At 45.1% G+C, this 13,599-nt stretch overlaps 1 protein-coding gene across 1 annotated transcript; it reads left to right on the top strand.

The window, feature by feature from the left end:
• The first annotated feature begins 6,532 nt into the window (after positions 1-6,532).
• ZNF367 (zinc finger protein 367) lies at positions 6,533-13,509 on the top strand. Its single transcript, XM_065656433.1, has 5 exons — positions 6,533-7,224; positions 7,734-7,884; positions 9,587-9,706; positions 10,122-10,260; positions 10,822-13,509. Exons 1-5 carry the CDS (start codon positions 6,880-6,882, stop codon positions 11,057-11,059), a joined length of 993 nt encoding a protein of 330 aa, XP_065512505.1. The 5' UTR covers positions 6,533-6,879; the 3' UTR covers positions 11,060-13,509.
• Positions 13,510-13,599: the final 90 nt, after the last annotated feature.

A 13,599-nucleotide genomic window follows, 5' to 3' on the forward strand; every position in this document is an offset into this window, starting at 1 on the left:
GGTGCATCCTCTCTACATGTTACTCCAAGCCCTGAACATGATCCCTGTGCCTCCCCAGCTTTCACGTAAACTCACCTATGCAGGGCATGCTTGCTATACAGAATAAAACTAATTTCATTAGACTGTGCCCTTTCCAGCTTCATCCTTGTTCAAGACATGACATCAATGGAAATAATGACAGCAACTAAGTTAGGGCCATTATCTGCTCACAAACAGCTTCACAAAATCCTGGTAGTCAAGTCAGATCTCTTAGGCTCTGACATGCTTCAAATTGAAGCAGGAAATGCTAACTCAGCAAAGAGAATATATGCACAGTTCTTAAATTGTAAAAAATAGCTAGCCATAATTAACAAAATAAATATTTATGAAGATATATCTATGAATGTGATATAGTAATAAAATATTGTATAAGAAACATTTATCTAGATCAAATGTTCTTTCCTCTGAATAGTTGTTTTATGTTGTAGAAATATGAAACATGTTTTCAGTGAAAAGGAACTGGAAAGCTACTTTGTCTTGTTCTAGTCTGGAGAAACGCATTAACAGCACCACATTACTGCAGCACATCAAAAAAACCACCACCAAATTTATTGCAGGCTTTTTGTGGAGCCTTTTGATATCAATTGCAGCATCCACACTAGATTTCCTCAACAAACACTGTATTCAGAAAGCTTTTCATAAATTTTTGAAACATTTTTATTTAAAACATTCTACAAGCTTGAATTAAAGCCTCCTGAAGTTATGCTGTATATGGAAGATGGCAGACAAGAGAGTGTCAATATTGACTGTAGAAACAATGTGCTTGCAGTTTTAGTAGGCATTTTGAAGGTCATAGTATCTGTGGAGAGGGACGAATACAAGTAATTCGGAAATATTTCAGAAGTAAGATTAGAGATTTGGTGTTCTGTGGAATCCATCTTTACTTTCACAAAGTTCCAAAAGAGACCAAACAAAAGTAAAACTTCTCACAGAGATTCCACAATGACAGCCAAAAATAGAACTAGTTATATCTTCTCTTCGTCCATGTAATTGTTTTCTAAAATGCATGTAAACCTTTACAAAAAGTTCTTAGCTTTCTGATGCTCGATCAAAATAGAATTTCTGTAATACAGATTTCAAATCCCAAATTGATTAGAAGCCTTGCACAGCAGATTAAAGTAATCTTTAATGTCTTCATTTGCAGGTTTTCACTATGTGCGATCAGTGTGTTATTGTCAAGTGACAGACTTACATACTTTTAGGTGACCTTTGCAGTAGCATTGCTTCCACTTGATTTCGGTTTCTGTTCTGTGACTAAGTGCAGGACAACTCCTGTGACATGCAAACCTGTTGTACCATATAGACACCTTGTTCCGTGAAATAAAGTGCTGTTAGTTGCGGCTCCACCTCCAGCAGTTAGTGATTTTGTTCTGGGACATCCTCCATCCGGGTTCTCTCCACAAGTGGATTTTTCACATCCGCAGAACAGCAGCCCAACACAAGCTTCCCAATCAGGTATAGATGTGGAATATGGCATATTTACCAAAAGAACCCTTGCTTAATTTTTTTAAAGGGCAAAGGTGCCTAATTACAGGAGACAGAGAATTGTGAATGGAGGCTGATGTTCCTCTGATCTTTACAGCCAAGTATTTAATCACCAGCAAGGAGCACCCTGTCTTCGACCTTTCCTACAGCCACTCTCTCATCCCTGGACATGAATCTCATTTTCTAGTGTGCAAATCTCTCCTGCCTGAGTAGAAACATCCTGAACCCACTGCAGGGTTTAAGGTCTCATTCTGGGGCAGGACACCCGAACAGGCTGAGAGGGTAACACTGCCTAACTTAGTGAATCGTGCCATCGCGGACATTTTCCAGCAACGTGATTCTGCTGAACGCAATTGACTCAAATGAATTTTTAAGCTGAGCAGTAAAGAGCTACATCACCAAAGATGGATCTGCTTATGGTAACTACTATTCTTCCATCACCTTCACAGGAAGAGATGGGAATATATCTTTGTTGTGGCCATGCTTACCTCATTCTGTTTCCTTCCCTCTGAAACATTCAGTAGCTGGCTTCAAGTGAGCTATTAACAATTTGATTGTCTTAATGCATTGATTTGATATAAAACAAAAATTGGAAAATGTAATAATAAACACTTAGATAAATTATGACTATTGCTAAGTCATTATATTGTGCTAGTTTGACTGAAATAGAGTCAATTTTCTTCATGCAGTTAGAAAACTTTTCTTCTTCATAGCTACCACAGTCATTGTTCAGATTTTGAGAACAGTAAGATAACACCTTGGGACAGAATTAATATTTTTGAATTGGAACAAAGAAAATGTAAGAACTTAGTGATATCTTAGTTGTGGTCTGGGAGCCAAGGTCTTTCTGGGCTCTGTCTGCAGGTGTGAGGCAGCGGGGAAGGGGAGCATGGATGGGGCAGAGCTTGACTGACACCCAGGCTGATCAGTGAGAATCACAGAATGGTGAGGGTTGGAAGGGACCTCTGGAGATCATCTAGCCCAACCCAAATATTCCATGCCATTACCATCATGCTTCATGTTTAAGGAGGGCTGGGTTTCCCGGCTGGGGAGATGGAGACCCATTGAGATTCTGCTCTGTTTCAGTTGAGTTCTGTTCAGGAGTTCCTTTAGTTCAGCATTTTGCCATCTTACAGAGGGCTCTGGGCTGCCTTCTCTCTACCTGGGATCTGCTGTTCAGAACCCGGGTGCTCTCTCTTCCTGGGACTTGCTGCTCGGCAGGGATGGAGTTCCTGAGAAATTGCATTAAGTATCTTTTCTTTTATATTCTGTTGCCATCTTATATATATTAGTAGTAGTAGTGGCATATTAGTATTATTTTGTTATTTTATTAAACTGGTTTTATCTCAGTCTGTGAGTTTCTCCCTTTCCTCTCAATGCTCTCCCCTATTTGGGGGGTGTGAGGAGTCAGCGCATGGCTATCCTGTTTGTGATTGCTAGCTCAGCTTAAACCACAACATACACAAATTCATATGACAACATACAGTAAGGTTACTTGCAATGTGATTAAGTATTTCATATTATCTACCATCACTGTGTCAAAGTTTTCTGGTTTGAACTTCGGAATATCACTAGAAATGGTTGAAGCATGCTTCAGAAAGAAAATGTACCTTCTTTCCTCTTCATTTATCATGTATGCGTGTTCTGTTTTAGTTTGAAAAATATAGCATTTAGCCACCTCAAAGAGTTAGCTGTTGTACTTTTTTTTTCTGTAAGAGTTTATGATCCTCAAACTCTGTGATGTCCTTCTGGAGTCTAACTAGCTGGATAGAACACAGGTACTTTTTCCTTGTTTTCTGTTGAACTCGTGCTCCCTGTCCTTTCAATATTTCTGTATTATGTTGCATGTAACAAAAGGTATGCTTTGTTGCAATAATAAGTAGGATTTTATCTGATTGTAGGTTGTGTAGTGTTTCATTATCTTCATCCTTTACCTAAGAGAACTTTTTCTTGTTCCTACACTAATGCTAAAATATTAATGCTTCTATACATTAAGCTAGTAGCATAGCATCAGAATATTATCAAGAGCAAAAATGCCAAATATTTTTAAGATACCACAGTTCAGATGACTACTTCAGAACAGTATTTACACAATGTTACAGGAACTATTAGTTTAATACATGTGACTGTATGTACTGAAAAGCAGCGTGTTCTAAGCCCTTTAGACAACGTGCATTCTGTGTGCACATTTCTCTTTCCAGTAGCAGGAGCTGGACAGAGAGGTCACTTCTCTGTAGTCATTGCTATTACTACATGAAACACTATTGTTCAGAGCAGTTAAAATATCAGAAGTGGCATCAGCTCACTTCTTCCTTTTCTTGTGCTGCCTCCACTAACAAAGATCTATTATTTGGCATTAGCAAAATTGACAAGATCCATGTAAAGAAGTTAATCTGCTGCCAGGCCCTTGAATATCATTACAAAATTTAACACATACACTGAGGTAAGCACAGAGTAAGTATAGAGATATTCAGTTACTAGCAATGCATTGCATCATTCACAATATCTACAATTTTACATACGAAATCATAACATTAATTCCATTGGTCAGTGGAGTTCCCGAACATGTACTACCTGAGGCATCAGTCATATAGTTTTGGAAAGTTAAAAGGGTATTCACAGCTTGGTTTTGGGATGCAGTTATTTCAACATGAGTCCTTTTTATTTTCAAAATAGATTTTAACATATCATTCTGTATTACCACTCCTCTACAATGCCATTCTCTTCCCAGAACTTTCTTCCACAGGTTATTTTTAGGGCTCAAGCTTTTTAAGTGGGTTAGATCTAAGCATATGGAAACCTGTTTGCTCATTTTGGAAACAAAAGTTACATGCTGTAGTGTTTTCTTTGTGGCCTGGCAAGCAAGGCCTGACCTGAAATAGTAGTCGTAGTGCTTTGACAGGTAACACTGACTTCAAGAAGCTAGGCTACCATTACTATAAACAAGAATTTACCTAAGCAAAAATTAAGAGTTTTTTTAGTTAGCTTAAAAGGGTAGTTGTGACAAATTGAACTGTAACTCATAACAAAAGGGCTGCCTGTCTCTGGGTGGATACTGCAGTGTCTACATGGGGAGAACTGGTGGGAGTTTCCCATTACCCAGAGCGGGGTTAGTTAGTAGCCATACACTGCAAATTTGGCCTGCTTTGCACTTTCCTGCTCCTGACAGCGGTGATGCTTGCTAACGCTCTTAAAAGGCATCAGTCTGCAGCATACAAACTCCAGGGAGCAACACTGAACAGGGAAAGAAAAAGCTTCACTGTTTTTAGAGCTTCATGGCTTCTCTGTGCCTCTGACACTTGTCGCAAAATTTAGCTCTTAATGTAAGAAATGCAAGTTGCTTATTTCACAACCTAGAAGTAGTCAGTAAGACAGTCAGGCAAAAGTGGCCGTTAATGTACTGGTACTAGTTAACTGCAGCTTAAGATGCCCGCAGAAAGAAATGTGCTCCTGCTTTAGAACAGTGAGATCTACTGCTTAAAAACCACAGAAATACAGCATAATATAAACGAAGTATTACTTTATCTGATAAAGCTAAAGCCTTCTTAGTTTCAAGTAACTAGATTTTCAAAGGTAAATGAGGTACAGTGTCTACTTGTGCATTTAAAAACTGAACATACAACCTATTCATGTTTTTAACAGCTAAAGCCAGATCAGCGTATTCCACCAAGTTTCCAAATCATCCCTCGCTACCACTAAATCTTTCACAGATCAGCCATGTATGTTTCGCTCACACGGATGAGTTAAAGATGACACAAATCCCAGTTACCTGTGGCCATGGAAGCCTTGCACCCAAGTGGACCTGCAGCCTGACCCTGCGTCCAGCAGTTTGTGCTAACGGGCTGCAGAACTAGACGGGGCCTCAGTTTCAAAGGATGTAGACTAGATTTTTAAATACCATTTTAGTCATTGCAGTATAAATAGCTAAACAGTTGTAAAAGGGTCAAAGGAAAGACGCGTCCCTCAAACAGTAATGACCTAAAAGTTATAATCTAAGCAAACTTCTAATCCACGTGCTCGAAAAACTTCCAAAAACTCCCGAGTCGCGGCCCCTGGCAGCCGGTGAGGCGGCGGCGGCCCGGGGAAGCCCCGCAGCCATTCGGCCCATCTCTTGCCCACTTCTTGGGCTGCTGTGCCCGGTACCGGCTGCTCTACAGCGACGCGGCGGCGGTACCGGCCGGGCCCACTGCCCGAGGAGCCGCTGCGGGCTGCAGGATCCCCGCCGGGCCGCCGGAGGGCCGCACAGCCGCGGCCCCACGCCGCCTGTCACCGCGGGGGCCCGCTGCTGGAAGGGGCGTCTCCCCACGCCCACCCCCGCCATCGCCCTGCAACCGCCATAACGGCCGCTCCGCCGCCTCCTCCTCCACAGCGCCCTCCCGCCCTACGAGCGCCGGGGGAGCGCTCCCTGCCAGCAAGTGCGCTCGCTCCCAGCTCTGCCCGTCTCTGAGAGCAGAACGGCGGCGGGCGGAGGGCTTCTCCCGCCGCGGGAGAGCGAAAGCACCGCCGCGGCGGGCAGCGCTGTCCCGCGAGGCGGCCCCTTTAAACCGCGCACATGCCGCGCCCCGCGCCGGGCGCGCCAAGGCCCCCGCGCTGCCGCGGCGATTGGCCCACGGCAGCCCGGCACCGCGCGCGCCAAGCCCGCCCCGGCGCGCCAGCCCCGCCTGCTCCCCCACCCCAGGCGCGGCGGGCCAATCAGCGCCTCCGCAGAAGCAGAGCGCCGCGGCGCGGCGGGACGGCCCGCGAGCCCACTCAGTTTCGAAGTCTGCCGGTGAGCCGGCAGCCTGCCCAATAGGACGACAGAAGCGAAGCCGCGTCCTTCTCGGGCCCCGCCCCAGGGGGGTGTGGCAGTTGACTTCCCCGCCTAGCGGTTGGTCGGCTCTGTGACGCTGCGCCGCAGTGGGTGATTGGCTACGCCCAGGCGCGAAATGTAACGCGGGAAAACCTGGGGCTCGGCCTGGGCTGTAGGCGCGGAGGGGTCGCGGCGGCTTCTCCTCGGGTGTCGCCGGGACCGGGGCTATCGGAGGGGTCGGCGCCGCTTCGGAAAGGTGCGGGGACGCTGCGGCTGCTTCACCCCGGCCGTTGCTATGGCTGGGGGCCGCCGTTGACTTTGCGGATCCGTTCGGGGGTGGCCGCGGAAGGGGAAGGGAAGGCAGTGAGACCCCGCCGGGAGCCGCCGTCCCCGGCGATGAGCGGCTGAGGCGGGCCCGGGCGGAGACAGGTGGCGGCGGCTGCAGTACCTCTGTACCGCTCCACATCCCCCATCCGGAACTCGGGCTCGGACAAGGGGCTAAGGGGCCGCGGAGCGCCTCCGCGCCCTCACCCCCTTCACAGCGCCGGTGCCCGCGGGGGTCGGCGATGGCAGAGCGGCTGCCACCGGGCCTTCCGCTGATTTTTTGTCAGGACTCCCCAAAGCGCGTCCTGGTTTCCGTTATCAAAACCACCCCAATCAAACCCTCCTCGCGGGGGGGCGGCGAGGAGCCATCGGCCGCCCCGCCCGTCCCCACCAGCCCCGGCTTCAGCGACTTCATGGTCTACCCCTGGCGCTGGGGCGAGAACGCCCACAACGTGACCCTCAGCCCCGGGGGCACCACCGCCCCCTCGGCCCTCCCGCCGCCCCGCGCAGGAGCGGGCAGAACCGCCGCTGGGGATGAGGAGGAGGCGGCGAGCCCGGACGGCGGCGGCAGGGACCGGCACCTGAAGGTGAGCGCGGCGCGGGCCGGGGTGGGGCGGGCGGCGGAATTAAAGGGTGACTGCGCGCCTCGCGCCCCTCCCCCGCCCGGAGATTTAAAGTGAAGTCACTTCCGCCAGCGCGGCGCGCGCCCCGGTGCTGTCCGTCGTGTGGGGGGAGCGGGAGCAGGCGGGAAGGGAAGAGAAGGGGAGGGAGCCGCCCGCAGGCGGAGCGGCGGCGGGGCTCCTGCCCCTCCTTCCTCAATTTAAAAGTGGCGGGGGGGTTGGGAAGTTCTATTCTGTTTTGTTATTTCCTCCCCATTTCGCTGAGCGCACGCCGGGGCCCTTGCGATGCGTGACGCCTCCCGGCCGCAGCCCCGCTGTCGGGGATGGGCTGGCGGCTCAGTCGCTGGCGCCGTCACGGCGCCGGGCCTCGGTCGCACCCGTGACTCGAGAGTCACTTCGGGGAGAGTCGCGGGGTTTGGCTGAAGTGCAGCGGCGCGAGCGCGCAGGGTTTCAGCCTCGCGGTTATTTCCACGCAGGATGGGATACGGCGTGGCCGGCCGAGAGCGGACACCGTCCGCGACCTGATCAGCGAAGGAGAGCACTCTTCCAGCAGGATACGCTGCAATATCTGCAACAGGGTCTTTCCACGAGAGAAGTCGCTGCAGGCCCACAAACGGACTCACACCGGTGAGTAAAGGCGAGGTGTGAGTCGCTGGTCTCAGCTGCTTAGCAAGCAGCAGGGAAGGAATTAAAAAAAAAAAAAATAGACTCCCAACAAACTCGACCTGTGAGTATTTTATTGTAGCCATTATGTTAATCATAGCTTTCTTCCAAGACTTGTTAGTGCAATCGAAGTCTTTGTAAACTGTGTTTGTCATGTGATAGTGTAGCAGCAATTTGGGGTATAATGGCAGGTTGTGTAAATATTTTATCTGTTGCTGTCAGTGGCTTACTGTGTAGGAGGGAGAACTTCTCTTGCCCACGGTGCTCTGTACGTGGTAGCACTTCTTATTCTGACTGCCGATGTATTTTTCACACAGCAATTGAAGTTTAGCTGTAAGAGGAAACACTAACTCAAAATGTTGCTAGTAACTTGGCCAGTGTAACACCCTGGAAATGTAGCTTAAACCTTGAGAAAAGAGTTCACATGCTTAAAATCACCGTTCAGTTGTCTTTCCCACCACCTAGAATTCATTTTCTGGGTGGAGGTGGTCATGTCAGTTTACTGAGCTGTATGTAGAAGGCAACTCACATTTAAGTTAAAATGTAGGATCAGCTCAATACCCAGCTGAGGTTGAACTGGACATGCTGTTTTTTTTAAACCAAGCAAATACTTTTTTTTTTTCTCCACGTTCCAACAGGACTCCGTTTGCAATAATTTGTGAACTAATGTAGCTCACAATGCCAACACAACCACCAACACTCTCCCCCCACACATGCAAATGCCCGCACCACCCAAACAAAAGCCCAGGAAAACCTTAGCTCCCATGGTGTCTTACCCTGACTCAAGTAACTGAGACTAATTAGATAGTTCCCTCGTGCTGTTTGGTCAAACGATGTTTTTGTTTCACTTGGTTGTATTAGTTGTTGAGCTTGTATGAACTACTTAACTGAGCAGAGCTTACCGTGGTGTTCCTCCCCTGATTTAGTAAGTCAGCATCCACCCTCATTTTGTCGTCCTTCCCATGGAGTGGTGCTACACGAGCGGTGCCATGGTCTGCCTTTGCACAGCCGCACACCGTCAGGTCCTCTTGAGGGAGGAGGCACCTGCCATCTCTGTTCTTCTTGCTGCTTTTTGTATGGGAAAGCCTTCCTTGATGTCTGACCTGAGAAAACTTTCTTGGCTTAAGTCTGGAACATGTTTCTTTTGCTACCTCCATTTATCCATTACGAATTTTCTCTAATAGTCTTCCCTAATGAAGTACTTCTACAACTTCATATGTTACTATACTGTTGATCTCAGTTATTGTACCATAGTTCAGGTTATGTTAAGGATAAAATTTATCTGGTTACAACTTGAATTATATTACTTGTCCATTTACTCATTTAACTGCATATATTTCTTGCTCTATAGATGCATAGTTTCATGGGACAAAGCTTATGTGGTGCTGTGCAAGAGGTTTAAATCAGAAAATATGACAATTTTTTTTTTCTTGTAGAAATAATTGTATAATTCTGTAGTATTGAACATGTACTTCAAAGCAAAGATCTGTCTGGGGTAAAAGTGGATCTCTGCTACTTGATACACCAGGGCTTTTTGAGTAGGTGCTAGTGCCGGAGTGAGTAGAAAGAGTCTGCTTGTGTAAGTCTCAAGTCAGGGACACTGCTGGATACTATGATCCTTCTGTTATATTCAGCTTTCATAAATCTGTATGTTGTTATTTTTAAGGTGAAAGGCCTTACTTGTGTGACTACCCAGACTGTGGGAAAGCCTTTGTTCAGAGTGGGCAGCTCAAAACTCACCAGCGTCTCCACACAGGGGAGAAACCTTTCGTCTGCTCAGAGAATGGTGAGCCATCACAGAACAATTTGCAGCTTTCACAACTAGGTTCAGTGTAGTACTGGAAATGTATGCATGTTCACACGGCAAAGATCCATAGAAGCTTTGCATTTTAATTTTGGAGGAGCTTCTAGAGAAGGGAGGAGCCACGCAGAATCTGCGTAACCATGCAAATGTTTATCTAAGGATTGCATAAAATATGTAAGTGGGTTATCAGTAATTCTGTCAGTTGAGACTAATGTATAAAATGATGTGGCATGCTATGGACGTTGCAACCAAGGCTTGCTGTTTTCAACCAGATCTCGGGTTTTGTGAGTGGGGAAGGTTGCATTGAGCAGCATCTTCATCCCACAGATGTTATGTTTACTGGTTGGTTGGCTGCTTTCCGTAATGTGTTCTTCATTGTCACTTTGTGTTTTCTAAGGCTGTTTAAGCAGATTCACACATGCAAACCGCCATTGCCCCAAACACCCGTATGCCCGACTGAAGAGGGAAGAGTTCACAGACAAGCTGAGCAAGAAGCAGACAGCTGACAATAAAGCTGTGGCTGAGTGGCTAGCAAAGTAAGTTCTCTCATGGTGTCATCCCTCTCTAAATACTTGTAAGGGTGGTCTGAGAAAGCATTCTATTCTTAGCAGGGCGGTGGGGGGGGAGGGGAGGGAAGGGGGGAACCCACCAAACCCATCTGTTTCTCCAGTACAATTCAATGCCTTTCCTTCAAGAAGTGTGAACTCCTGGTCTACATGAAGTTCCTCATGAGACTTTTTCTTTTGTTTTTCTTTGTTTCGTTCTCTGCTTAAATGCTTCTCTTTGCTTGATCATCACCTGCTAACACCTTGTTAGTTAGTGCTGCAGTCTTGCAGAGTTTGCATCTGTATGAGGGGCAACAATTGTGTCTGCCTAGGGAGAAACGCCTGCTGGGAACACTGTGTAGAGATCTGTCACAGATGTTCACTTAAAATACTGAATAAAGGACGTTTCTTACAGCTTAAATACTGCTATATAAGGGCTGAAAGATAAAGCCAAATGCACTGCTTAGTCGGATACAAGCTAGTACTTTAGATTGCTGCTGTGCGAGCCAGTCGCGTATCTTTTAAAAGCATTCCTCATGTTTGATTTGGTAGATACTGGGAGAGTAGAGAACAGCGTGCTCCTGCTTTGAAAACTAAAACAATACAGAAAACAGATCAGGAGCAGCAGGACCCAATGGAATACCTTCAATCCGATGAAGAGGATGATGAAGAGAAGAACAACGCTCATTCAGCTGCTTGCCGCCGCCTCCAGGAACAGCGTGAACGCATGCACGGCGCACTGGCTCTCATCGAGCTTGCAAACCTCGCTGTGGCACCGCTTCGGCAGTAGATAGAAACAGAGTCTGCCTATACAAAATGTACTTCCTGGTGGTACTTAAACCAGTTAGATCATGGGCATAAGCTAAGCACCTTATTTGCTTATCATAGGCTGCTATTCTGTAGAATTTATGAAGAATGTTGTTGCCCCATAACATGGGGTGAGAGAATTGCACTTTTTGTAAGGTAAAAGATGGATGTAAAGTTTCTAAGTATTTGTAAATATGGGACTGCATAATGCAGGGTTGACAAACTTACGTGTTGTGGGAAGCTAGATTTTGCAAGGTTAATTCATTTATTTGAAGCAGTTTTCAGAGGAAGCACTTTGTTCAGAAAGTGTTCGCGATTAGTAGAATGGTACATGTGGCCAAAGAAGGCTGACAAAAGAAAAAGTATTTATCTGACTATTTAAGCAAATTTATGTTAAGTTGTAGGTCTGAAGATGTTGTTAAGCAGCAATGAAACAGTACATTTCTGACGTCAGTGTATCTTTACCTAGTAACACTGAAGTGGAAGGCAGAGTTTAGTTATCACAACTTGTAGAGGGGACGAAACTGCTTCATGTAAGAAAAAAAGATTGTTCAGGATCTTCGCTGTGACTGCTCAAGGTATGAGGCTTGACTTTGCTGTTTTACGTTTTCTGATTTGATTTCAGCAGAGAATCTCTTGGTAGCACTTGTTATTCCTAACGTGATGTTGGGAACTTTTGCACATTGTTGGGTTCATCTGAAAATGATTAGTCTTGCAAAGTCTAGACAAAGGAAAACAATTGGTGATATTTTTTTCAGATATTTTTGGACCCTGTAGTGATTTGGCACTTGATTTTGTTAATAAAGGCGGTATTTACAGGGTGGTATTGATTTGTAGTAAACTATTCTAGATCTCCTGTTAGCAAACACTAAGTTCTAAAGTATTGCTTTTATAGGATTATTAGCAAATAGAAGCCTCCGTACTTTCTGTGCATAAAGCCACCTTACTGCTTTACTTCAGGATAACATGCCAATTTTATGTTCACTAACTGTAGTACAGCTATCAATTAAACACTGCAGAGAAGTATTCACTATACAACTAGAAAATAGGCTTCCAAAGATAGTGTGTTAACATGTGTGATTTCATATATTTCCCAAATCAATGAAGTTACAGAATGCTGCCTAGTACTCAGATGCTCACATAAAATGTTTAGCAGGATATGTTGTCACTTTGTGAATGTTGTATACTTTCAAATAGCATTGACTCATGGTGATCTTTTTCTGTATTTTGCTTTGAAGGCAACCAGAGTCCTAATATGCTAATGAAACTTTATTTTAAAATTGGACTTAGTGATGTGTGTTTTGGTTTGTGTTGGTTTTGGTTTTGTTGGTTTCGTTGTGGTTGTTTTGGTGGGTTTTTTTAAGCTACTGCTTTAGGGGATATTAATAATTCATATTTACTGACCTACTTGCTTTAACTCATTCCTCTTATTGAAGGTCAGGAAATTCAGGTGAGAAGGGAAGCCACTTTCCCTGTCACTTAAACAACAGGAAGAAATAATTCTATCGATCACTTGGTATAGGCTGACCAGGGCATTCAGCTGTTCCAGAAAAGTAGCGTGATTTTACACCAGAAACTACAGCTATGGGATTATGTTCTCTGATAACCTGTTGGTTGAAAATCTCATTAACCCAGTTGGTTTAAATCATGTATTGATGCACTTAACTAAATAGTAATTGAGTAATTAAAAAAAAAAAATCACTTTCATTGAATGTAGATAATTCTGCACCGGTGATACGGTTTACCTTTTCCTTACAGCTCCTAAACTTAGAAGACATGGAGCTTATTTGTTCTTGTTTAGGCTTAAAAAGGCCTAAACTTTCAGGTTTATGAAACACTCCAGTCGTTCTAGGCTTCTTAACCTAGGTAAAACTGGTGATTAGTGTAAGTTCGGAGTTTCTCAAGTAAGTTACATGGTTTTGACTGTTCAGTTGGCTGCATGCAAATAGTCTGATCGCAAAATAAGCCCTGAGCGTAAATCTCTTGTACATCTGAGTCATAACTCAGAATTCCTCCTGACTAATATTTCACAGGGCACAAGTTTGTGTAATTACCAGCCAGTTGCAGAGTGGAGTCATAACTTCATTTGGATTTTTTTTTTAAATATTTTCCCAGGCGGCTGTAATGCTTTGGGCAACTGGCAGAATATTTATTGAAGTATGACAAGCACACAGAATTTTACTTTGCTTCAGCTGTCTGATTTTTGTCTGCAGCCGTTTTGTGTTGTAAGAAGTTTTGAGTAAAATACCAAGTAAAAAAAAAAAAAAACTGAAGACTGATTTTGTTTTTTAAAGTGATTACATACAAAGAAAATCTTGAAGTGTTCAGTGCTTTGAAAGATTAAGTTGTAGTTTGGCATGACTTAACAGCAGCAGAGTGGATGTGCTACCATTTTAATAGATGCTTTGAATAAAACCTTGGTTTAATTTTGAAGCTTAGTGTGTGCTGTTTGGTAATTGCTAAATATTTGGGCCCTTGTTTCTCTCATCCTGTCGGCCCGACTTGCCTCAGAGCATGAAGGTG

The sequence above is a fragment of the Caloenas nicobarica genome, chromosome Z (assembly GCF_036013445.1).
Source record: "Caloenas nicobarica isolate bCalNic1 chromosome Z, bCalNic1.hap1, whole genome shotgun sequence".
NCBI lineage: Eukaryota > Metazoa > Chordata > Aves > Columbiformes > Columbidae > Caloenas > Caloenas nicobarica.